This window comes from Triplophysa rosa, linkage group LG15 (genome assembly GCF_024868665.1).
Source record: "Triplophysa rosa linkage group LG15, Trosa_1v2, whole genome shotgun sequence".
In the NCBI taxonomy this organism is placed as follows: Eukaryota; Metazoa; Chordata; class Actinopteri; order Cypriniformes; family Nemacheilidae; genus Triplophysa; species Triplophysa rosa.
Window position 1 is genome coordinate 16535053 of NC_079904.1, and position 25765 is coordinate 16560817.

Sequence of the window (25765 nt, forward strand, 5' to 3'; positions counted from 1 at the left end):
ACATGTGTTTTTCATTTTATTGACAGTATCTGACCAGTAATCCATGGCCAATATCTGTAAAGTTACAGAACATTAAGTGCATTTACTGTATTAAAAGTATTTGACAGAAAAAAATCAGGAAAGAAACTGTAAAATAACAGTGTTTTTTCCGCAGAACATTAGTACTTTCACATAGTTTAAGGAGGTTTATCATTATAATTCAGAAAAAAAGCATAAAATAACAGAATTTTTCTGTAAAACCTTATGTGCAGTCACTTTATTGAAGGTGTTTGATCGTAATAATTAAGGAAAAGTCTGTGAAATAACTGTGTTTCCCTGTAAAACATTTAAAGAAAAATTACGTAAATGTAATGTTTTTCGCCATTATTTGATTTACGGAGTTTCATCTTAATTTTATGGTTTTTGTTTGGCAGCCGCTGCTGCCAGTGATTTGACCGTTTTTATGATATTTTTTTACAGTATGGTATCCTTTGTCCTGCTATTACTCCACATGCAATGCATTTATACGAAGTCCAAAATTAACAGCCACCAAGCACCAAATGTAGGTTGGTTTTCCATTGTGAGTGAGGAGTCGGACGAGGAGGTAAAATTACGATTATCATTAAGGGATTAATTGATTTACACTTTATTGTCCCCCAAAGGGGAAATTTGTATTGGACTCAAGGTGTTTACATTGACAAAAACTTTAAAGACATAAACAAACAAATACAAGCATTTTGATTGAAATAGGTATAAAAGACTTCTTAAAATGATATACCTACACATTGGGAATCTGTACCTTCTTCCAGAAGGTAACAAATCATAAACCGTTTGCAATACATGAAGTGGGTCAGCTAATATTTTATGTGCTTCTCTGAGAACAGACTGTTGATACATTAAATCGGGACAGTCTTTTCTCCTCTTGGTCTTCATCACTATTTTTACCAAGCGTATCCATAGATCTTCAAATGTACTATAACGTATGGTCCATGGGTACACGTTTTAACAGATATGTTTATTGAAATTTGGAGATCAAGACTTAATAGGTTGTATTCAAGCTTGAAAAACTGGTCACTTCAATAATTTTCTATTCTACATATCATGATTTCAATGTCGTATACAGAAACAAATGTACTCCATATGTGACACAAAAAGGAAATGTATTACTCAAAGTCCGTGTGAACCAGGAGTCAGTACTGTAACATTTTCAATAGAAATAGAATATTAAATGTGGGTTTGACTTGTTTATTTCTATGTGAATTAATTGGATGTTTAAAGGTAGGAAGTTCTTTTAGAAATTAAACTGGCAACAGACAGACAGCTGAAGGGGTTAACGGATTAACCTGTTGTGACAGGCGGAGCAACGACACGTACAGAAAAAGTTGTGTTATATGACCCCTGAGGGTATTTTATTGATAATCCCCCGTGGGAGGCAAGAGGAAGTCGGGGAAAAGAGCCTTGTAGTGCCACGGGGTAGGTCGGTTTCCCAGAGCTCTGGGAGGACAAGTTGTTGTGCCGGCTATAGTTTCTGGTATTGGCCCGTGCGGTCCTGCCGGTCTCCTTTAGTCGTCTGAACCTGAGAACACAAGATAAGACGCTTGAGTTGAATCATAGCGTGTGGAGACATTGCTCACCTTCCTGCTTGTGGCAGCGGTTTTTGTAGCCGCTGAGAAGTGGTTGCAGGTGGTGATGACCGGCACGTGTGCCGCTCTACTTTCCCCTTGTCTCCATGGTGACGCTGATTGCGCAAAGGTGGCTCGTCACACTGTTTATAGGGGTTAATTAAAAACAGGAACTGCATTGACATATGCTATAGACCTGTTTGACTCTGATGTTGTTTTTAGTCAGCTAGTAAACTAGTCATGAGCAAGTTTGTTGTGGATGGTCACAAACTTTTGTGTATTGACTGTTTGACTGTTGTAGAGAATCTAGCATAAGCCAAATGGTCGGAGTCATTGAAAGAAGAGCCATCAACCCCCACTCCCTTTTGTCCTGGTTTCTTTTGCTATCATCATCAAAAGACCATAGCAAAAACCTGGCTCCAGGGGTCTGGTTTTAGAGTTTTGATAACGTTTTGTCTCTCTGTTGGATATTTACGACCCCTATGCTTCAAAGCATTGGTGAGAAGTCTCTGTCTCATCTCTAACTTAACATCTGAGGCTAACCAGAGAAATGTCCCTGACAATAGGAACTTATGTGATTAAACTGTCCTTTTCTATACATGTATCTAATGTAACTATCTAGGTTGTGTGTTGGCGCTCGTGCCATTTTAAATAGTCTGTCACAGTTAGATATACAAGTTTAATTCAGGCTTTGTTTGTATGCGTTCCATCTGAATGAATCATGACTTGTTGCAATTCAAACCTGTCCATTTTTGATATCTAAATGTTTGTCTTTATAATTCCTCCTTGTATATATGCATTGTGTGACCATAGAACACTTTCTTTTCATTATGTTATAATTGGGAATGATATTTTGTAAAGTTGCCAGGAGGTCATAAAGATGCAAATTAGCTGTTGAGTAGACAAAGAACCTCTTCCCTGCTCAACTCTGATTGGTCGATTCAAACTCAGGTGGGCATACCCTCTCATGAGGTTAAATATCGAGCCTGCTCTGAAAACCTTTTCTTGTCTTGTCGTTCTCTCTTCTGGCTTCGTCTCTTCCTCCGGTCTCTTCGGAGACTGCCCTTCCCCCCCTGGGGAAAGGGATGGAACAATGGATTATGGACACGTGGTCAAAACGCATTTGTGTTTCATGTGTTTGTTTGTTTTATGCGATCGTCATTGTTTTTGTTATCATGTAGAGTTTAATAAACAACCATATATATTCATTTGTGATGGGTTTTCTGTATTCATGCTCACAGACTTGGTCCCTTAAACAAAGTTTCAATTTACGCTTCCTTTGCTCTAAATCCTGTTTGGTAAAGTCACTGAAAAGCATATAAGCATGTTATGATACATACATGGCCATGAGATAATGTAAAGTATATAATATCATTGAGGCATTTGCTGGACGAATGCATACAAGTATTGTTATGCTTTATATTACTAATCAGAGACCATAAAATATGTATATTTGATCATTAAACTAAACTAAACTAATTCCTTGACTGAAATGGATGTTTTAAATAACTCATTTCATGGATATGATCTTGAAAGATCTGGTGGAGAACCATATTTGGTGAGCTCTGCTCATCAATATAAAAATGTTAGCTAAAACCGCTACACTGTCTAAAGATGTCTGCAACACACTGACCCAGATCCCATTGCCTACAACACCATCCACTGCACCGCTTCTGGGTAACTGTGTTTTATTGAGTGGTTAGATTTCTTGCACTAGTTATGATCAAGTTTCTTTTGGATAGTCTCACACATATTTATATTTGTATTTTTTTGTATTTCTTTTTACACAGCTGATGCTGACCTGTTGGTCCAACCCTCCAGTTCTGCAGAAGGCTCTCAACTACAACAGGGTGACTGTTCAAATTCTTGCTTTTTTATTTTACTGAATTTCCTGTGTACACTATTCCAACCATTTCGCCTGGGAAAGCCTATTTTCATGGTGTTGTGCTTGAGGGGCCAAGGGTTTACAGGAATAAATAGTGCATAATTATCATTACAAAATCTGTATTCTAGGGTAGATTTGAGGTGTGTCTCCAGGAAGGTGAAAGTAAAGGTTAGGTTTACAAGCAGTTGCCCCTGAAGCAAAATGTCTTGAAAATATTTGAATTTATATTATATGCACACATTTACATTTATTCATTTAAGCATAAAAGTCATTAGATTTAATGGCAAATACATTAGTTCCAAGTTCACAGTTAGATACTCTGCCCTCATGATGTCACGGACTGGCGTGAAAGAACGTCTTGGTTACGGATGTAACCTCGGTTCCCTGATGGAGGGAACGAGACGTTGTGTCGAACCGACAGAATGGGGTTTGTCTTGAGAACCTATCATCTTCTGAGTATTTAGAAAAGGCCAATGAAAATTGGCGAATGAAATTTGCATGCCGGGCTCCTCCCCGGATGTCCGGGTATAAGAGGGAAGCCGGCGTGCTCATTCATTCACCTTTTGTTCTTCAGAGCCTAAAGCATCCTCCCCCGACCGCTGGGGTGGGCGGCCAGTGTTGTGGCATGAGGGACACAACGTCTCGTTCCCTCCATCAGGGAACCGAGGTTACATCCGTAACCAAGACGTTCCCTTTCTGTCGGTCTCTCGACGTTGTGTCGAACCGACAGAATGGGGTTCCTATGGAAAACGCCACAGCACTGAGCCGGTCACAATCTCTGCGGAGCGACGTTGACTGGCCTGGGCGAGTCAGACGAACACGCTAGCGCGAAATTATGACCTTCCAGTGGAGAGGAAGGGGGACCCAGAGCTTTCCACAAAAAGTTGGGAAGCCCCCTAACGCCGGCCGTCACGGGCGGAGGCCTGATTCTCTAAATGGCGAGAAGCCGCCCGGCACCGTACGGGCCACTGGGTAAGCATTATTCCCCCCTGGGGGAAAAACGCTGCAGAGGCCACTACCTACCGTAGGGAGGAATTAGTGGAGACACCACATGGTCTCACCATCAGGGGAGAACTCATGGGAGAATGTGCGGACTGCAGGAGTTAACCGCAAGGTGGGAGTCCACCTGGGGAGGTCATGGGTTGCCAAGGTGGGAACCATTCATGAGGATACATCAGACGGAACAGCCCACGGAGGGGTTACCACGTCTGGAGCACTAGGTCCGGTTAGAGCTATGTGGGAGATAACTCAACTGTTCCCCGGCCTAAAGGGGCAGGGCTGCTCTGCCCAGCCTGTCCCCTGAAGGGTGCTTAGTGATGGATGGAATGCCTGTTCTTTACCCGAGGGGAAAGAAGTGAGGCGGGATCGCCACTGCTCCCCCCGGAGGGGGAAGGGCTTCCGCAGGCGTATGCCCTACCGGCTGCCGGTCCCACACCTTGCCAGGATGCGGGCTGACACCGGTTCCGGCGTAGGTATTAGAACCTCACGGAGTTGTTAGGCATAGCCCAACCCGCAGCTCCGCAGATGTCTGCCAGAGAGGCGCCCTGAGCCAGCCACGAGGGGTGTGCCTCACCCCCAACGGGCAGAAAAAAGATCGGTATGCCCTAACGAGGGCATCCACGATCCAGTGCGCCAGCCTCTGTTTGGAGACAGCCCTCCTGCTGACCTCCGAAACAGACAAAGAGCTGCTCAGAGCTTCTGGGCTCTGCGTGCGGTCCAAGCAGAGGCCCGTGCGCGTACTGGACATAGCACGGATAGGTTGGGTCTTCCTCCCGGTGGGGAGCGCCTGCAGGTTCACCACCTGGTCTCTCGGGAGAGTGGTGGGAACCTTGGGCACGTAGCCGGGGCGGGGTCTCAAGATAACGTGAGAATCCCGGCCCCGAGTTCTAGGCAATCTGCGGACACGGAGAGTGCTTGTAGATCCCCTACCCTCTTGGAGGTGAGCGCAATGCGGAACACCGTCTTTATCAAGACTGAGAAAGAGCGGTAACCCCGAAAGGCTCGAAGGGAGCGGGGCCTCTTGAGGCCCGCCACCTAGGTCGCAAGAGGGTAGGAGCGCGGATAAGGTGGTCACCCTCTCGCGCCCCTTAGGAACCTAATGACCAGGCGTGCTGTCCCAGAGGCTACCCAGCACTCGGGTCATGATGAGCGGCCGTAGCGGCTACATACATTCCCAGTGTGGAGGGGGAGAGGTTACTCCCCCGTCTCTCTTGAGGACGGGACAGCCCGTACCCGACCGAGCAACTCCGCGGGTCTTCTCGCGAGAAGAGCACCAGGACGAGAAGAGGCGCCACCTATGGGCGTATAGCCGCCCAGTGGCCGAAGCCCTAGCCTGAGTGACGTCCCAAACGGACCGGGGGTGGGTCACTCAGGATCTCCTCGTCCCGTCCAGACATGGAGACCAGGTTTTGCCTGGGATGCCGTAACGTGCCCCTTCCCCTGGGGAAGCTGTCCGCCAGGGGGAGCGGCCAGGGGGAGTTGTTGTCAGAGCCTCAGCTCCGAGAACCAAGTCCTGGTTAGGCCGAAGGGGCGTAACTAGTACCACTTGATGCTCCTCTTCCCTGGCCTTGCACAGGCCCTGTGCAATGAGGCTCACTGGGGGGAAGCGTACTTCCGCTTGTCCCGCGGCCAGCTGTGCGCAAGGGCATCCGTGCCGAGGGTACCTCGGACAGGGAGTACCCAAGCGGACAATGGGAGGAGTTCGGGGAGGCAACAGGACCACCTGTGCCTGGCCAAACTGCCCCCAAATGAGCCGGCTGCGCGGGGAGGGAGTCGCCACTCTCCGCAAGGCGTCAACTGACGAGAGAGCACATTGGCTGTCTGGTTCAGGACGCCTGGGATGTGTGTGGCTCGCAGGGAGCTGATCACCTGCTGACTCCAGAGGAGGAGGCGTCGGGCGAGTCATGTTAGCTGCTGTGAGTGAAGAATACGCCACAGCAGCTGTGCTGTCCGACCGGACCAGCACGTGCTTCCCTGCACGAGAGGAAGTCTCTCAATGCAAGTAGCACAACCCACAACTCTAGGCAGTTGAATGCCAACGCAGGCGGGGGCCCGTCCACCGCCCCGACACTGCTTGCCCGTTGCACACGGCACCCCTTAGGGTGTGTCGGCAGAAAATCGTGTGACCAACGCCTGCTGCCAGTGTGCCACGCTCTCCAAGGAACTTGACTCTGCCGCCAGTGTTGGAGCGGTCGTATATGCATCGACCCGAGGGGGGACCACCCCCGCCGAGGATGCCATGAATCCCAGGAGCCTCCTGTTACAGGGGGAACGCTGACTGTCTGATCTCAGGCAGTTCAACACTGACCGGGCGCGCTAGTCCTCGAGCCCCCCCTTGGGGGTGAGCGGGGCCGCTCGTGAGGACAGAGTCGAGTTCCATACCGAGAAAGAGGATGCTCTGCACCGGGGAGAGCTTGCTCTTATCTCAGTTGACCTGTGGCCCCACCGATCTAGGTGCCGGAGCACCAAGTCCATGTGTGTACACAACAGATCTCGAGAGTGTGCCCAAACTTGAGCCAGTCGTCGAGATAGTTAGTACCCGCACACCTCCTTCCCTAAGGGGAAGGAGGGCGGCTTCCACGACCTTCGTAAAGACTCGTGGAGACAGGGACAGACCGAAGGGGAGGACCCTGTACTGATATGCCCATCCCTACGGAGGATCGAGACATGAAAGTACGCGTCCTTCAGGTCGATTGCCATGAACCAGTCCTGACGCCTGACGGACGCCAGGACGCGCTTCTGCGTGACCATCCTGAAAGGCAGCTTGTGTAGGTGCCTGTTCAGAACACGCAGATCCAAGATAGGGCACAACCCTCCGCCTTTCTTGGGGACAATGAAGTACGGGCTGTAGAACCCGCTGAACATCTCAGCCGGTGGGACGGGCTCGATCGCTCCCTTCACCAGAAGGGAGGCGACCTCCGCCCGAAGTACGGGGGCATCCCTGCCTCTGATTGAGGTAAAAGGATGTCCCGGAACTGGGGCGGCCGAGACGGATCGTCTTCCCCAGCCAGCCTGACAGTCTGTGCAGGCTCCCAGAACTGTGGCAGTGGGACTAGAGGTTTGATCTGCTTCATCGCCCCCGCGGAGGGTGGTTCGATGGCTAGCAGTACGGATTCCTTGCCGGGGGAGACCCCCCGGGGAGGAGATCAGCTCTGCCATTCTTCCTGCCTGGCGACTGTGCAGCTCAACGCACTGTCTGACTGAGAGTGCTGAGGGTTGGTGTTTATACTCGACATTGCGCTTTGCCATGACGCAACGTCGAGTTTGCCGTTCACCGTCGTGCAGAGGGTGAGAGCGGCTGAGGTAACCCAGAGAGAGAGGAAACTCTCCTTTTTGAGAGTAAGTGGGCGCCAGCCCCCCAGAGGGGGCCAGCAGATGGAGGGACGGGGCAGGAACCGTCCCTATCCGACCTACCAGCGCTGTGGCTGGGGTCGGGCCCAATGGTAGCCTCGATCCCCCTGAGGTGATCCCATGACAGCCGCTGCCCGCGGCTGCTGATGGGGCGATGGTCTCCTCTTCGCTGTCTCCTCCAGGTCACTGGAGGGCGTTGAAGAGGACCAGGGCTGCTGGGAAGCAGACAGTGCACGGGACTCGACGGCCGAGGCGGCCGAGTTGCGGCACGGAGGACTGCTTTTTACTGTCGAGAACCCTCCACAGTAACACCAACCAGCCCCCCCTTGCGAGACGGGTACGTCGAGAAAGCGGACCTTCTCAGCGTTACTCATCTGCGCAAGTATCGGCCAGAGGAGTTCCTCATGGACCACAAGTGTGGACATCGTCCGACCCAGGGCCCCCGTGGTCACCTTGGTCGCCCGTAGAGCGAGGTCGGTGATGGCGCGGAGTTCCTGCATAAGCGCTGGGTCGGTCTTACCCTCGTGGAGCTCTCTCAACGCCCTGGCCTGGCAGGAGCCATAGCGTGGAGAGAGGAGGCAGCTTGGTCCGCCGCAATGTAAGCTCTCGACACCAGAGATGCCGAGACACCACATGCTTTGGACGGGAGTCTAGGTCGAGCCCCCCCAAGTGGCCGCCACCTACGGGCACGAGTGCACCGCGGCAGCATACTCCACCTGGGGGACACCGACGCATCCTCCAGCTGTCTCAACCTCGAGGGAAGAGAGGGTGACAGAACTTTGTTTGACGTGAAACGTGCCGGAAGGGGCGTTCCAGGTCTTGCAAAGTTCCTCATGCACTTCCGGTAAACACGGCACTGGGGGCGGGCGCGGCTTGGAGCCGCGCTCAAACCCGAGGCGCCATGTAGCCAGCCGCGAACGCCGGGAGAGGCAGTGCGGGCACTGCAACCCAACACTCACGGCGGCCCGGGAAAGCATGGCCGACATCTCGACATCCGCTTTTTCCTGGGCTCGACCCCCCGAGGGAGGGAGCCCGAAGAATCGTCGGAGTCGGATGGCAGTACGTCACCCCCCGATGCTGCAAGAGACCTCTCATCATCACGCATCGTGTCCGAATACGTGATTGAGGAATAAGACGGCGGACCGTCTTTTTTGGGGAACGGTCAGACGAGCGAAACGAGGTGTGAACGGTCCGTGAGCCGTGGCTGGCGGATTATCGCTCACAGTAATCCTCTTCTCACCCTCGCTGCTTGCCATAGCGGACGGCAGGGCCGTAGTCCTGCCGCCACGGAACGGGGAGCAAACGAGGTGGTGGCTGAGTCCCGTGGGAACACAGCCACCTGTGACGCAACGTCTGAATCGTCACCGCCCGCAGTGCGGGCAGGACGTATCCACAACGTCTGCCCCAGCGTACTGGAAGCAGGCATTGTGTCCGTCCCCCTCCTCGATGAGTGTGTTGCACCCATGAGAACAGCGGGACAAGCCACGCTGGAGAAATTTGCTCTTTTAGAAAAGGAAATTTGCTCGAACACCTCCGGAACTGCCGAGACGCCCAGGGGAGAGTCACTGCAGGAAGGGACCGTCCGCTGTCCACGTCGTAGATTCCAGCAGAAAGAATGATCACCCAGATCGTAGAGAAGCTCACCAGATGCGTAGGCTCTGAAGAACAAAAGGTGAATGAATGAGCACGCCGGCTTCCCTCTTATACCCGGACATCCGGGGAGGAGCCCGGCATGCAAATTTCATTCGCCAATTTTCATTGGCCTTTTCTAAATACTCAGAAGATGATAGGTTCTCAAGACAAACCCCATTCTGTCGGTTCGACACAACGTCGAGAGACCGACAGAAAGGGAACTCTTATTTCTGGTTAAGGAAAGTTAAGCAAACCCATAAGACTTGAGTATTAAATTTTGTTTCACATGTTCATTTGCCTATTCAGTAATAACGAAAATAATAACGGTGTACAAATTTGGCCTGCTGGCTAATTCGAACTGCCAACAAGCGCCAGCAAACTCAATTTTAGATTAAATGAGTTTGTTGATATTTGTATGATCAGTGTAAATAAGCCTTTAGAAGACGGGAGCTCGGTCCCAAAACTCGGATTAAATGCTGAGCTAGGACTACAACGCTGGATTAAATAGAAAAATTTAAATCATAGAAGTCAGGATGCCGTAAAAGATTTGTAAGTGAGAGGTAGGTAGTTATCAGGCACCCTCTAGCTGTCATAAAAAAACGAGCTGTCTTGTCTTGCATTGATGAGATGCATTTGAACATTGCCACCAAACTAAATGTGTGTTTGTTTACAAAGTCCTTTACCCAAAATTTTTACAATAATAAATTTGCCAAATCTGCTTACATTTATGCATTTGTCAGATGAGCTGGAGATCTGACCCACAGTGCATTCAAGGTATACATTTTATTAGTAAGTGCCTCCGCCGGGATCCAACCAGTTATTCTTGCGCTGCTAATGTAAGGCCAAGTGAGCTACTTTGGAGTTTTGACTTGGGCCAGTAAGCAACCACCAAGCAACCGCCCAGAATACTATAACGGGCACATATCACCACTCAAGCACCCAAACGGAACAACCTAGCAACCATATAAATGTGTCATAAACATGCAGAACACCCTAACAACCACTTTTTTTTTTTTTTTTTACATTAGCAACCACACAATAACTTAGTAAACACAGTCAGAACACCTTTGCAACCACATATAAATGTGCTAAAACATGCAGAACACCCTAGCAACCACATATCATTACGCTAATAATTTACAGAACACCTTAGCAACCACACAATAATGTAGTAAACACAGTTAAAACACCTTAGCAACCACAAAGTGCAGAACATGCAGAGCACACTAGCAAAGACAAAAATGAACAAAAACATGCAGAACACCCTAGCAACCACATATCGTTGTCCTAATATTATGCAGAACACCTTAGCAACCACACAGTAATGTAGTAAACACAGTCAGCACACCGTAACAAACACATAGAAATGAGCTAAACACAATATTATTACAAAACTGACAAAACCCTTCATGGCAGTAGATTTTGCTGTAAAAGCTCCAATAGTAATGTGTATCTGATTTAAAACTTTTTGGTCTAATCCCAGCTTTAGTTTTGTGTTTTGGCACAAAAGATGTTACTCATAACTATCCAAGACAAAGAAAAATACACTGAAAATGCCTGCTGAATTTGGTCCACTGATACTTTTGGCCAGTATTGTTTCAAACTCAAGAGCCTTCTGTAGAGCACAGAAGTGTTCTTTGATCATCAGCCCACTAATGAAGATTATTATGATAATAATGCTGATTAACATATCCATAATGTACGTTACTACAGTACATGTGCCCACCGACACAAGCTTTCTAATTCACTTGACTTCCCTTTCTCACAAACACAAAGGGATTACTTACTGTAGCAAGCTCATCAAATTTTCCGAAGAGCTCGTTCAGCAGTTTGACCAGCTCCTGAGCTGTGCATTGTGAGGCCAGACTGGTAAATCCAACAATGTCTGCAAACAAGATGCTGAGGAGAAAAAAGAGCATAAGATGATTTCCGCCAGAACGTTTGCATTATAACCCCACTTGTAACATGTTCTCAAGTGAACCTATGCCGTGTTAGCTAAATCAAGTAAAAAGAATAATAAAGCGATGTCTATTGTCTATTAAGTCACTTGTAATGTTTTCATTCAAATTAAAATGACGAAAATTGTAAGGTCACAGCCGAGACACTCACATTAAGCTGAACGTGAATGCGAATAAATTCAGGAGATTCAAATAGACCCCCTTGCAATTCTTGCTACCTCTTAGCACTGGGCCTGGATTAACCTCATCTGCTCTGTATTTTAGACAGTTGGTCATCGTAGATATCTGCATGCATCATCCTTCACAAATACAACAGATCTTTGGAATGGGATGTGTGTGTGTACGTGGTATTGTACAAACCCTCCCGGCCATCTAGCTCTCACTCCGTGTCTCTGCATGTGTGGGCAGTGCGGGTTAATTGAGCAGCTCTTGAGCTGCGATCGCTTGCTCACGTTTTGGTCGGGAGCCAGATTCAGGAGCTCGCATAGCTGCGTGTGAGTGGAGAGTTGATGACTCTTATTGACTCATTGATTCAGTATTCAGAGTCAGATTTGAGTGCAATTGAATTGACACTGTCTGCTTGGTTTACGATAACTATTGCTGTAACGTAGCCCTGCAGTATCATTCATGCAATATGTGTGTGTGTTTTGAACATGAATGATGTGATTTAGTCTGAAAATAGTTCGAACTCTCTCTCAATACCTGACGTTGTCGTGCCGTTGGATGTATATCTTGTGGAAGATTCTTTCTGGTGGCTTTAGGAAGTCCTCCTTCATCTCCATGGCAACATTCCTGGGCAGCAGGCTCATTAAGAGGCGTTCCTGTTGAATATGTCCATTACATAGTGTTTTTGGATAAACATAGCAACTTTCTCAATGCTGCTCTGTAGTCAAGTGTAAAGTTTACACAATAAAACCACAATTTCTGGTTGCATATATGGTACCAATTAAATGTTTAGACATGCATCTTAATTCTATTTTTTTATTTTCACCTTTTAGAATAATACAGTAGTAAACTTCTTTAGTTGCTTCTTTAACCCTCTAGTAGACTGAAACTTGTGGCACTGGCTATGTGAACACAAAGATCAATAACGGATGTGATTTGAAAAGATTAAATGGTGCCCAAAATGTCATTTTTTGGAACGGGAAAAGAAAAAATATGATATCGTAATAATTATAATATAATAATATTATAATTATATATAATTACTAGTGCTGTCAATCGATTAAAAAAAATAATCGGATTAATCACACATTTTTTCTGTGATTAATCACGATTAATCACACATAACAATAATATTTTAAAATATACTTTTACATTTTAATAATTTCACATTTAATCTTCAAATTGATGTAGAAATAACATATTTCTTTAACAGCGTCATTTTATGAATGAAAGAAAACATTTTGATATTAGTACTGTAACTGATGTCTCTATTAAATTGATTATTTTAACATTAATTATAGCCATTCAACAATATAATTGAGAGCTATCATGACATATACAGAAATTGAAGGAAGTTCTCAAACACTTTACAGTCTTCAATGCTAAATTATCAATTAAATGCAGAAGAATTCTCATTAAAGCTACAAAATCACATTGATTTCTTCTTTTATTTTGTTCTTTGATTAACATTAGTGACAGGAGTCACAGCAGCACGTTTAAGAGCGTGGCCCCTTTAAGAGCTGTCTCAGTACGCAGATCTGACCGTCACCGCACTCCCATTTTCACAACTCTTTGCCTTCATTTAAGATTTTATTTTACACTTTGAAGTCTTGCTTAAGAAAATGCTCGACAAAACGGGCTTTCTGACATAATCTTGTATGGTTTTATCCATTCAAGCACGAAAGAGAACTTAACACGGATGCGCTGTCTGACAGAGATTCACCGACGCAGCCTTCAGCCCATGACTGTTTACACCAAACTGGACCTAGCGTTGCGTTTTGCCGCGTCCCACAGTTTAGAAGCTGTCTATCTTCATTGAACGTGTCAAAACAACTGTTTAAAATCGCGCTTAAGTGGTTTAAAAGCCTGTACACGAATACGAGCGTGATTACATAATGTAACGCTAGACAAATATGTCAAAACAAACGGATGCTGCATTAATTACGTTAAATATTTTTCACGCGTTAATTTGAAAAAATTAATCGCATGCGTTAACGCGTTAACGTTGACAGCCCTAATAATTACATGTAATAATATTATAATTCTGTCATGGTTCTGCCCCACCTTGTCTTGCTTTTCTTGACCTAGTGGCAGAACCATGACAGAACCTCTTGTTTTATGTGGAGAGTGGCGTTTTGTCCCTGTTGGCCTTCCACTCTCCGGTGTCTTGTCTGTGTTCCCGCCCTTTTGAATCCCTCGTTTTGACTGTTAATTAGTTCATGCCCCACACCTGTTCCCTCTTGATTTGTCCCCTTATTTATTGCCCCTGTGTTCTCTGTCTTGTGTCGGGTCATTGCACTGTGTCGTGTGGGTGAGTTCTGGTCATGTTAGTTAGTCTAGTTTATTGTGTCCCTATGTGATGTGTTATTAGTTTAGTCTTGTCAGTTTAGTTAGTCTTGTTCTTGTTCCTCTGTTTTGTTATGTTTACCCCCACGTGGGTCTTTGTTTTGTATTTTGTCTTTGTTATTAAATGTCATGTTAACCCCTTAACCGCTGTCTGCGTTTGGGTCCACTCTCCTTGTTACTGTGTCTCACCTCACCCGAGAATCATGACAGAATGACCCGACCATTTTGGACCAGCTGCCAGAGAGCGCTGCCCAGCCGCCGACATCCTGTCCTGTCGTGTCGACTTCCAGGTCTGCCCAGCCGGTGATAGCCGGCCTCCCAGCCGGCCATCCAGCCGGCGCCACGTGTTGTCCAGCCAGCCATCCAGCCGGCGCCATGTCCAGTCCAGCCGGCCGTCGAGCCGGCGCCATGTCCTGTCCAGCCGGCCATCCAGCCGGCGCCATGTGTCATCCAGCCGGCATTCCGGCCGGCGTCACGTACTGTCCAGCCGGCCTTCTAGCCGGCACCATGTACTGTCCAGCTGGCCAACCAGCCGGCGCCACGTGCTGTCCAGCCGGCCTTCTGGCCGGCACCATGTACTGTCCAGCCGGCCAACCAGTCAGCGCCATGTACTGTCTAGCTGGGCTTCCAGCCGGCGCCATGTATTGTCCAGCCGGACTTCCAGCCGGTGCCATGTCCTATCTAGCCGGCCTTCGAGCCGGCGCCATGTCATTGTTTGGACTTTTTTTTTCTATGTATCACATTTTTTGGTCGTGTTTTGTATAGTTGTGTTTTTTGTCACAGTCTGTCTAGTCTTGCTGCTCCTTAAGGAGGGGGCTTCTGTCATGGTTCTGCCCCACCTTGTCTTGCTTTTCTTGACCTAGTGGCAGAACCATGACAGAAACTCTTGTTTTATGTGGAGAGTGGCGTTTTGTCCCTGTTGGCCTTCCACTCTCCGGTGTCTTGTCTGTGTTCCCGCCCTTTTGTATCCCTTGTTTTGACTGTTAATTAGTTCATGCCCCACACCTGTTCCCTTTTGATTTGTCCCCTTATTTATTGCCCCTGTGTTCTCTGTCTTGTGTCGGGTCATTGCACTGTGTCGTGTGGGTGAGTTCTGGTCATGTTAGTCTAGTTTATTGGGTCCCTATGTGATGTGTTATTAGTTTAGTCTTGTCAGTTTAGTTAGTCTTGTTCTTGTTCCTCTGTTTTGTTATGTTTACCCCCACGTGGGTCTTTGTTTTGTATTTAGTCTGTTATTAAATGTCATGTTACCCCTTAACCGCTGTCTGCGTTTGGGTCCACTCTCCTTGTCACTGTGTCTCACCTCACCCGAGAATCATGACAAATTCATATAATAATAATATTATTGATCATAATTCTTAAAACTACAAATCTAAAATCTATTACAAATCTAAAAATATTACTGAACAAAAATGTATTTTATTATAGGGTTAAGGTGTAGTTTACAAATGTCACTTAGTATAATGGTCTGACTTACAATTTTTTCTTATCCTAAACATACATTTTATCAATATAGTATAGGCCTAATTGCAAAATTAATCATGCTTATGTTATCTTTTTTGATATTTTATTTTTGATATTCTATATATTATATTAACATAACGCCTATGTATATATTTTTCATAGGTTTAAGAATAAAATGGTCCAATTGTTTTTACAGTGAGTGAACTTTTATTTTGTAATAATACCATATATATATAGCCTAAATATTGAATTTCCCCTTTGTTATTTTTTACCTGTATTTCGCTTCCCTGTATTTACTGTGAAACTGCTATTATACGATATTGAATACTGTACGATGCAATATTGTGGAAACCTCTACAGAAATCAATTTGAATTGAATATTATATTGATTTTACAAAAAAAGTTACATTTTAGGTGTTTGACCCGGAGGACTATGAAGTGTGACCCTTAAGGCCTTTGCACATACAGTCCGAAATTTTCGTATGCGTTTTTTCGTATTTGGCGCTCGTTTGTACGGTGTCTCTGAATTGTTAAAAAAGGCCACTCAAAATGCTTGCTACGGATGCGAAAAATGCAGAAAATCGAACCCAGTCCGAATTTTTTATGACGGACGAAAATATCGGAGGGAGTGTGTAAATGTGATTGACACAACGTGATGTCGTATTTATTTTTTAACGTTCGGAAATTTCGGACGCAAATTTCAGACTCGATGTGCAATGGGTTTTAAATAAGAAGCATCAGTGGGTTAAAGCAGACAATCTTAATTGACCTACAGTATATATCAGCCCCGCTCCTGTCCAGAAGTCTTAAGCTCCACACTTAATCAAACACAACCTATCCAACAAATAATGATTTGGATAAGCTGTTTGTGTGAGGTTGGAGCTTTTCTCTGCTGGACAGTGGGTCTCCAGGAGCAGGATTAAAATGGCCCAGCTCTGTACCCTCTGAGCTTTCTCTTAATTAACTTTATGAGGTGCATCTTGGGATGCTTTAACAACACTCTAAAGAGGTTTCATATAGCTCAGTGGTTAGAGCATGGCGCTAGCAAAACCAAGGTCATGGGTTTAATCCCAGGGATTGCACATACTCATAAACAAATGTATAGTATAATGCAATCTAAGTCGCTTTGGGTAAAATCATCTGCCAAATGCATAAAATGTCAACTGTAATGTAACACTTGTCGGCTGCCTTACCTTTACCATCTGATACAGCTTATCCATTTTAAATATGTTTTTAATTACAATTCAAGGAATTCAGAGAATAGTGCAAGACCACTTAGATTTTGTTAGTTTCTCTCATTAGGTCTAGCAAATTCTTTAAAGAGTTTTTCTCTGGGGAGAGCGAGAATCTCTAAGCATTCTTTGGAGGATCTGTAAGGTTCATATTGCTTTTGCGAGGACACTGAAGTACACTTTGAGACTTTCTAAAGCCTGAAGTGCTTTGGATCATGCTAAAAGGCTAATCTTAGCTCTCCTGGGAGACTTTGAGCACTGTTGAGCAGGTTTACCGACTCTATTTCTTTTCATTTTAGTTCCTGCCAGAAGCATCTCCACAACTTAGATTTAAGCAGCTTTGGCAACCCTGTTGAAAAAACAGTATATGCTGGGTTAGATATGTTTTGATGCTGGTTTGACCAGCTTAAACCACCTAAGGACCAGCACATGACCATCTTAAACCAGCATATGACCATCTTAAACCAGCACATGACCATCTTAAACCAGCACATGACCAGCTTAAACCAGCACAAACCAGCAAACCAGCATCAAAACATACCAAACCAGCATATGCTGAAGAAAAATGAAAAAGTAAATGTCCGTCTAACCAGACCAAACTTTTTTCTACTGGTTCCCACAAAAATTCACAAGAACTCTAAAAATATCAGAGTAGACATTGGGCTTTCGTCACTAACTTGAACCAAGGTTTTATCTCATAAACACTATAGTATACTCAGTGTTGGGTAAAGTTACTTTTAAAAGTAACTAGTTACAATATTGAGTTACTCTATAAAAAAGTAACTAAATACGGTACTTGGGTACTTTTTGTGGAAAGTAACTGAAAGTACTTTTGCGTTACTTTTCTCACCTAACTGATGCTCATACTTTTCCAGACTTTGCTGTTCTTTAGTGTTTAACCTTGTAAAGCATTTAACAATCCTATATAGCCTATAACACACCTTTATTTTAACATTTAACAATCCAATATAGCCTATAACACACCTTTATTTTAAAACACATTTCAAATATTTCCTGACCAGTAGTCCTCCACCTCATCGGAGCTCTGCCTACTGTTGACACTGCTAACTTCGGTGTCACTCTCCATATTTATTGTGTTTTGACAGCGCGGCTAGTTGCACAAGAGCTTTTGGGACGGCAGAGTCGGCAGAGTTTCCAGTCGTATATCACTGTGTGGGAAAAGGAGGATTTTTGGCCGGCAAATATGGGTGTTTTTTTTTAGATTTAATAAAGTAATATATAAGGGATATGACAGATCCTCTTTGCATTGCTGAGCACTTCGTTGAGCCAAAACAACTCGATAGTGTTATATGAAATTATGATTAATCTAATATATAATATATTACTAATATAATATAATATTATTTTGAGTGGAAAATGACATTTAACATATTATGTTGTATATATGCTGGTATTTGTTGAGGAGACTAACAGATGACAGTTGTTTCCTCTCTTTCTCCCGTGCTCCCCAACCCTTCTTCTAACAGTGACCATGCCCATTTAAATCTGCAGATCTGTCTGTGCGTGCAGCGCCACAAACAGTCGAACACAGCTTATGTTTACATTCACGATGCATGAGACCATTGATTGCTGTTGCGTGTCATGACTTGCACTAATTTCGCCATCTGAAAGTAATCTTCCAAACATGACCGGCATTTGCAGGACAATTGATTGCTGCTGCGACTTGTGACTCGCGCTAATTTCACGATCTGAAAGTTGTCTATTGAGCATGACCGGCATTTGCAGGCATTTTGTCTATGGTGGCGAGTGCGGCCACACTATAGCTCCACATCTGAGCTCTGGCCTCCCATCGCTGTGTCAAGGGTTGCCAGATTTGCGTAACAAAATGAAGCCGGAACACTGCAGCACTGCAGACATGGTAACACTGCTTATGTCTGACTAGCGACTGTTTCTGCGCAAGCATGAGCGATCATGTCTACACTACTTTTAATTCAGAATTTCACTTCTGCAGTTTAAATGTTCATATAAATCAATGATTAGACTGAAAAGTAAGTAGCTTACTTTTAGTAGCTCAAGTATTGATGTGTAAATTTATAAAGTAACTGCGTTACATTACTCGTTACTTAAAAAAGTAATATGATTACGTAACGCACGTTACTTGTAACGCGTTACCCCCAACACTGAGTATACTTATATATCCTTTTTTTATTAATAAACTTCTCAGTTCAACACATTGATATAAAACAGCTTTTGACCAGTGGCTCTGATTCATCCACCCAATAAAAACAAGGTTACCATTGTATTGGTTACAGTTAGTTGAAAGCTGTCCACTTCTGTTGTCTGTAAGCTTTTAATCTAATGAACTCTCTGATAACTGCAAAATGGGTAATCTCTGTGCGAGATCACAGTTCCAAGCGTTGGAGTTGGTTGGCATGGCAAAGGTATGTTTCCGTGGAAACGCATACAGTCCATTGCCAAGCCATGCGTTGCTAAAAGCAGGTGATAAATGCTTTCTTGATGAGCAAACCTCAACATGCCAAGCCACTTGTGTAAAAACCCCAACTGGTCAGTTTGTCACTAGACTTTGACAGTTGAGTTGAGAGTTTGTAGCATTAGCAGCACTGCCGTAAATTGCCTCACCTTTTGCACTGACTGTTATATATTCTTTATTAAAAGTTATGAACATGTATTACATCAGCTTCATATTTGGATGCCTTTGCAAGTGGACAAAGTATTGTAATAACTTTCTTTTAGAGTTCGTCGAGGATTGTTAGCAATTAGCATTTGTCAGGCTAACCTTAAGTGTTAATTGAACTTGTGAATTTTTCGTCTAATTGCATGTAATGTCTCTTCTTGTACTTTATGGGAAAATATGTAACTGCTTCAGCTACCAGTTAGTTAGCAACACAGGACAACCCCCCTTAAAACAGTGAATGTATTCACAATTCATTAATTCTGTGTTTTTGAAAACTAGCGGTGTGAATGCAGTATCATGCAACAGTTTCAGTTACCAATGCTATTGTATAAATACACTATTCCTAATGTGAGAGAAATTGTTTGAAACAAGGAAATACCAAGATAAAGCAAGAGTTGTCTGGCCATGGGACCTCATCATGATGGCCCCCATGAGGTGAGCCTCTTCATGTAAAATAAAAGAGCTCTTATTAGGCTACTGACGTGAATGTAGTTTGCATTTCATGTCTCTTTCTTTAAGGGTTAAACTTTTTAATAAGGAAAAAATGACTGAATGCACCCTAAAGGACTTACTGTACACTAAACTACCTCCATACTTATGAACAGTGTTGGGCAAGTTACTCTGAAAAAGTAATGAATTATTAGTTACTAATTACATATTCAATAGTGTAATTAGATTGCTGTACAAATTACTCTCTCCAAAAAGTATTTAATTACTTATTACTAATTACATTATATATAATATCAACCTTGATTAGTTAAGTGATTCAAGGATAGACATGAAACGGCTCTTTTAATTCATTCAAATAAATAATATTAAACTACATAAAGTAGTATTATTAACTGACCAAAGTATTACAAATGTGAGAGTTAAACATTAAAGCACGGATTTTAAAGTTAGACTTTGAATTTTTATGTCAATTCCACTATTGCACACACACATATTACACAAAATATTTAGTTTAATTACATCAGAAGTAACTGTAATTAAATTACAGAAAAATTAGAGCAATCCCTTACTTTACTTTTCAAAGGAAAAGTAATTAAACTACAGTAACTACATACTTAGTAACTAGTTACACCCAACACTGCTTATGATATCAATACATCAGCCCTTCTTGCTGAATGTGCATTAGCGTTAACATAAGCATACTCAAGTTCCAAATTAAAGATCTTCTGTGTATGCTGATTTTGAAGATAACAGACTGGTTCATATCTCTTCACCCACTGTGCACGCATGCATATGAGTGTGTATGTATATATGTCAGGGAGAGAGTTGTGCGCTACAGATTGGTGTGATGTATAGAGTGGGTGGTGTTACCTTCTATTCAGGGAGTTTGTCGGGTGGGAAGTAGATGAGTCATGTGCAAACAATTATAACCAATTTCAGTCGCCAAGGAACAAGGGGGAAGTGTCCTCTCTGCTTTAGTTTGTATGCGTGTGTTTTGCATCTTATGCCCGTCCACTTCAGTACTTCAGTAATTATCCACTGCAATCTACCCAGAGCTCAGCGAGGGAGATAAGTTATGCTAATGTTGCTATTTGATTCACCTTCTTTGTCAATGATATAATCAACAATGACAGCTAAAGATGAAGGAGAAATAAAGTTTGATAGTGCAGCTAGCCTCTAGAAGAAAAACTTTAAGTGCAGACATGTGCATGTGCTAATGAGCAAAAAAAGTTTTCCAGAAATGTCATCCCGCAAATATGATAACAGAGAGTATAACAATCAGTTTTGCCTGATTCAAGTCTCTTGGAAGTTGATGGAAATTCAGTTTTTGAAACATATTTGGGGTTAAATATTTGTAATGCTGCTGCAACCTGATGCTGCTTAATTAATGCAATAAATCAAGGCCTTGTACATCATTCCAAAATAGGGAATTTTGTACTACAGACTAAAGAAAACACCAAATCACTGCTGCAGAGAACAAATTGTACAGAATGAGTTAGGAACCCTTCATGCAGGATGTTTAAAGACCCAGTGAAATTAAAAATGACAATTCATTTTTTTTATGAAATATTGCAGCGTTTATATAGCTTATCAATGTGGGTCATTTTCTGTTTTAAATTCATGTACTCTTATATTCTGCAGTTAAAATCTGAAAATGCACTTCCGGCCTGAAATGACTGTCCATCTCAAATGACGTAAATTAGATGGCTTGGCTGGAGCATCCGTTAACTCCTCCCCTTCAACTCTCAGTCTGCTGCCAGCTTCATTTCAAAATCAATGCAAAAGCTGTTTTACACATCCAATCAATTCGCAGTGAAAAACACAAGCCATGCCCACTAATTCCTATTCTCCTTTGAAATTCCTTTTCACTCGGAAATGTGTCAGAATACGGAATCGCAACTTCCGGTTCACGGGGACTTTAAGTGCAATGAAACAGAACAGAACAGAATAAGGGTCCTGAGACATGCAATACAATGTCCTGTGAGTCAGTAAGTCATCATCAAAAATACTGTCAAAACTTATTGAATGGATTGCTGTGGACTGTAGGCAAGTGATAGGCTTATACAGTATATCAATAAAACAACAATATATTGTCTATACTGCAATGTCTATTCAGTGCTTTCTTTGGACACAAAAAACTTCATGTATTAATTGTCTTCTTTTGGGGGCTTTATTAAGTAATAATCAATTGCATAATATGTAATTAATTTGATTAAAAATGTAATCGATTGAATTGATTTGTCTTTTCTACAATCTGGATAATGTAATATTGTTTCTTGGGTAGACTAAATGTACACAAATTTATTTTTATTTTATTTATATTTAAATGAAACTAAATACAGTATGTGTGAAAAAAGACTCGACTGGATGATATAACAATTTTAAATGCCATTGATCTAGTGCCATCTCTGTGAAAATGGGCAGGATATTTCTTTAAACATTTCACACAGTGTTCCACAAAGGCAGGCCTATATTTTTAAGATGAAAACTGAATTAATAAAAAAGTTGATGGGCTACAATGCATGCCTTAGAATTATAAGGTTTTATCTGACATTTTTATCAAAACTTAGTTATTTACACATTCATATTCTGTGGTGTTTTTTTTATTTAAGTTCATTCTAGGACTTTTTTAGAAAACAAAAATGTACAACCTCTAACTTGGTTGTATAAGGTTCTATTTGTGAGTTCATCAGCACTTTGAATGCACACAAGAGGACCAATCAGGATCAATTTTCTATGACCCCTATTTTTTATTAGTTTTCTTATTTTAAATTAAGTTCTTAAATTAAGACTTAAAGGTCAAATAGTCAATAATTTAATTGATGCAGACTTAATTACAATTAATTACAATTTACAAAGATATTTGACAATTTACATAAACAGTTGCATGGTATTTTAGCCTAACTTATCTCTAGAGACAAAGCCTTTTCACCTGTCCCACTTTCTGTGAAATAACGTCCAGGTTCTTACCTATATTTCCAAGCAGAAAGTGATTTTTCAAAATATGTACGGTTCTATCTGCGTTTCAAAAATCCCCATTTACAAATGCAATAGGAATTAGATATTTTACACTTAAAATACATTTAAGCTCGCTGTCTTTTCATGTATGAAAGAGACCTTTTGCCATATTATTTTTGCTTTATGTAATGCAAAAACTTGCAAAAGCTCAATATCTCAAAACTGCTGAGATTGATCCATAGAATTCCATGGTGATGAATAATATAATAAGTGTATATGTAAACAGCATGAGTACCACATGAAATCACTCATTTTTAACTCCAGCTCATAACTGTTGTTATGTGTCGTACTGTATATGTGTTTGTGTGGGGGTGCGTGCATGCGTGCGTGCGTGCGTGCGTGCGTGTGTGTGTGTGTGTGTGTGTGCGCGTGTGTGTGTGTGTACGTCTGTATGTGTATCTGCATATGCTAGTGTTTGCAGAGAAAGCTTGACCTTTAAGCTAGTCAGAGGGGAATGAAAGCAATATTGCAAGGTAATTACCTGTCAAACTGCAACTGTAACTTCAGGGAGAAATTAAATACCTGATTATTTCATCAAAAACTAGCTGCTTTGTGTTTGCGTGTTGTCCTTATGTACGTGTTTGCATTTGTTGTGTGATTCTGACCTGTTTTTCGTTTTCGTCCTCTAGTTGCAGGCGCTGTTGGATGCAGTTCCGGGCCTGTAGAAATGCCTTCCTCTGGGCACGCTCAGTAAGGACTCGCACAAACACGCCCGACAGATTTACACCGAACAGCAACACCGCATTCGCTACCAGCTACAAGAGAGAGAGAGAGAGAGATAACTGGGTCTTTGTGTGTGAGTGAGCAGAGGCCTTGACCATCTCTGTTTATTGGACCATGGAGAAAGATTCTGACATTTACAGCATTGTTGACTGAATACAAACTTTCGGTGATTGAAAGTGGCATTTTGTATAGCAGAGATTGTCAACTTTGAGGTCATGACCCCCACGAGATCACTAGAGATGCATGATATTGTGGTTTTAGCATGACATGTAAAACGTACGTTAGATGTACATAGCTATTAAATATGCAACATCTCTTCAAATTAAAATATATGAAATATAGGCTATCATTCAAACGTGAAGGTGAATTTACTGTAATGCTAAAGGAATACGCATCCCAACATTATGTCATTTACTCATCATATGTCTTACTAACATTGTTTCAAACCCGTGTCCCTTTCTGTGGAATAATACAATATTTTTGGTTTAAAATGTAATATCGTCTCTGTCCTTCTGAAACCTCGGATGTCTAAATTCACTGTTGTTCATAGAATAAAAATGTTTTAAATAATTAAATACTGTGTTGATAAGCACTTTTTAAACATGGGTGACTAATAATAATATATGGCACAAAATAAAAATCATGAAATATGGAGATACAAGGTTTCAGAAGGACGGCAGCGATATGTTGCTGTTAGATGAATACATTTTTGCTTATTTCTATTAAATGGACAGTTATATGGAGGACTAAACCTGCAAAAATTATAAACAAATAAATGTATAAATAAATAAATATATAAACGAATAAATGTAATAATATGAAAATAAATAAAGGAATGAATGGTTTGATAAAACAAAATAATTCGTTTTAGCTATTATTGATCTTAGCTTTAACTTTTCTTATCATTTTTTAAATTGATTTATTATTTTTTGTGTCCATTTTTTAATTATTTTTAATTATTATTTATTTTTAGATTATTTTATTTATCATTTCCTTTTATTTTTACATTTATTTATTTATACGTTTATTTATTTTTATATTTATTTATTATCGCATGTATTTATTTCCACTTTTATTTATTTATTCTTGAATTTATTCTTACTTTTCTGTGTCTTGTATGATAATTAGATGGGTTGGTCTTGCCTACTATTGGTTCAGCGTAGATTGAAGCGTTTGATCGATTACTCTTGACTTGTTTTGGACTAACGTCACGTCACTCACTGATCGTTTGCTTCGTGTATAACGTTAAGTAACTATGGCGGGCGCACAATTAGCTAGAGAGTTACAGCATTTAGCCAATGAAGTCGATAACCATGCATCAAATGACTATGTGTCATTCAGATTAGATGCATTTATTGAGGATTTATTACAGATTGACGGCGAGATAAATGACAAAGTTCTTCAAAATCTGTGCGAGTCAGGGGGTGCTAAGGTGGTGACCAAGTTCCGGTTACAGGTCCTCTGCCAAAGAGGTGCATGAACGACCTCAGCAGATTCGTCGATTCTGAAAGCACAAGACGACTTGATATTAAGATGTCTAATAAACACAGACTTTCTTGTTACATGATTTTGACATTCTTGTTAAGATTGCAAATTATTGGTATGATCGCCCGTAACGGCTGAAGCGAGGTGAAAAAATAAATAAAGCGATTTGACACGGGATTCGTACCCATACAATAAAGCGAGGCAGCGTGTCACTACGGTAACAATCACACTAAGCTATTTCGCAATGCTAGCTGCTGCGGATCTTTGCAATAATATCAAGATGTCACACAACAATATGCAGCTGGATGAATCAAGGGAATATGCCCGTCTTAACTTGTGACCTCTGTGTTATTTATCTCTTATGGAATGTAGTTTACGAGTACCGTTTAGTAACCACGTCTTTTTAGAAGGAATGGTTTCCATTTGATGGCCCCTGTAGTGAAAGAACGATGCTCATTACTACCGTGTTAACTTGTGACTTAAGTTCACTATGTCTCAATTCATTTACATTATGTTACATCATGTTACATTAAATCTTTACGCTTTTTCTAACCGAAAGGCTGCTTATAACTATCACTTTGACAAAGCGTTAGCTTGCGACTTCGGTTTACAAGCTCATCTGTGTAGTTAAACCTTATTACATTTTGTGCTTTATGATTTTCACCAGTTGAACTGTAACGCCACCATAGCACCCTCTGACTCGCACAGACTTTGAATGTGCTGCAAAGAGGCTAACAACCGAGGGAGAACTTTGTCATTTATCTCGCCGTCAATCTGTAATAAATCATCAATAAATGCAT

General features: G+C 42.6%; 1 protein-coding gene across 3 annotated transcripts in view; it reads right to left on the bottom strand.

Moving 5' to 3' along the window:
* adcy1a (adenylate cyclase 1a) overlaps window positions 1-25765 on the bottom strand; it is a 114526-nt gene that overhangs the window by 84167 nt on the left and 4594 nt on the right. For all 3 annotated transcript variants that reach the window (XM_057352322.1, XM_057352321.1, XM_057352323.1), the window contains exons 2-4: window positions 23363-23512; window positions 12129-12247; window positions 11256-11367 (exon numbers count right to left, since the gene is read on the bottom strand). In XM_057352322.1, coding sequence (XP_057208305.1) covers window positions 11256-11367; window positions 12129-12247; window positions 23363-23512 — 381 coding nt within the window. The remainder of the gene's footprint in view (window positions 1-11255; window positions 11368-12128; window positions 12248-23362; window positions 23513-25765) is intronic.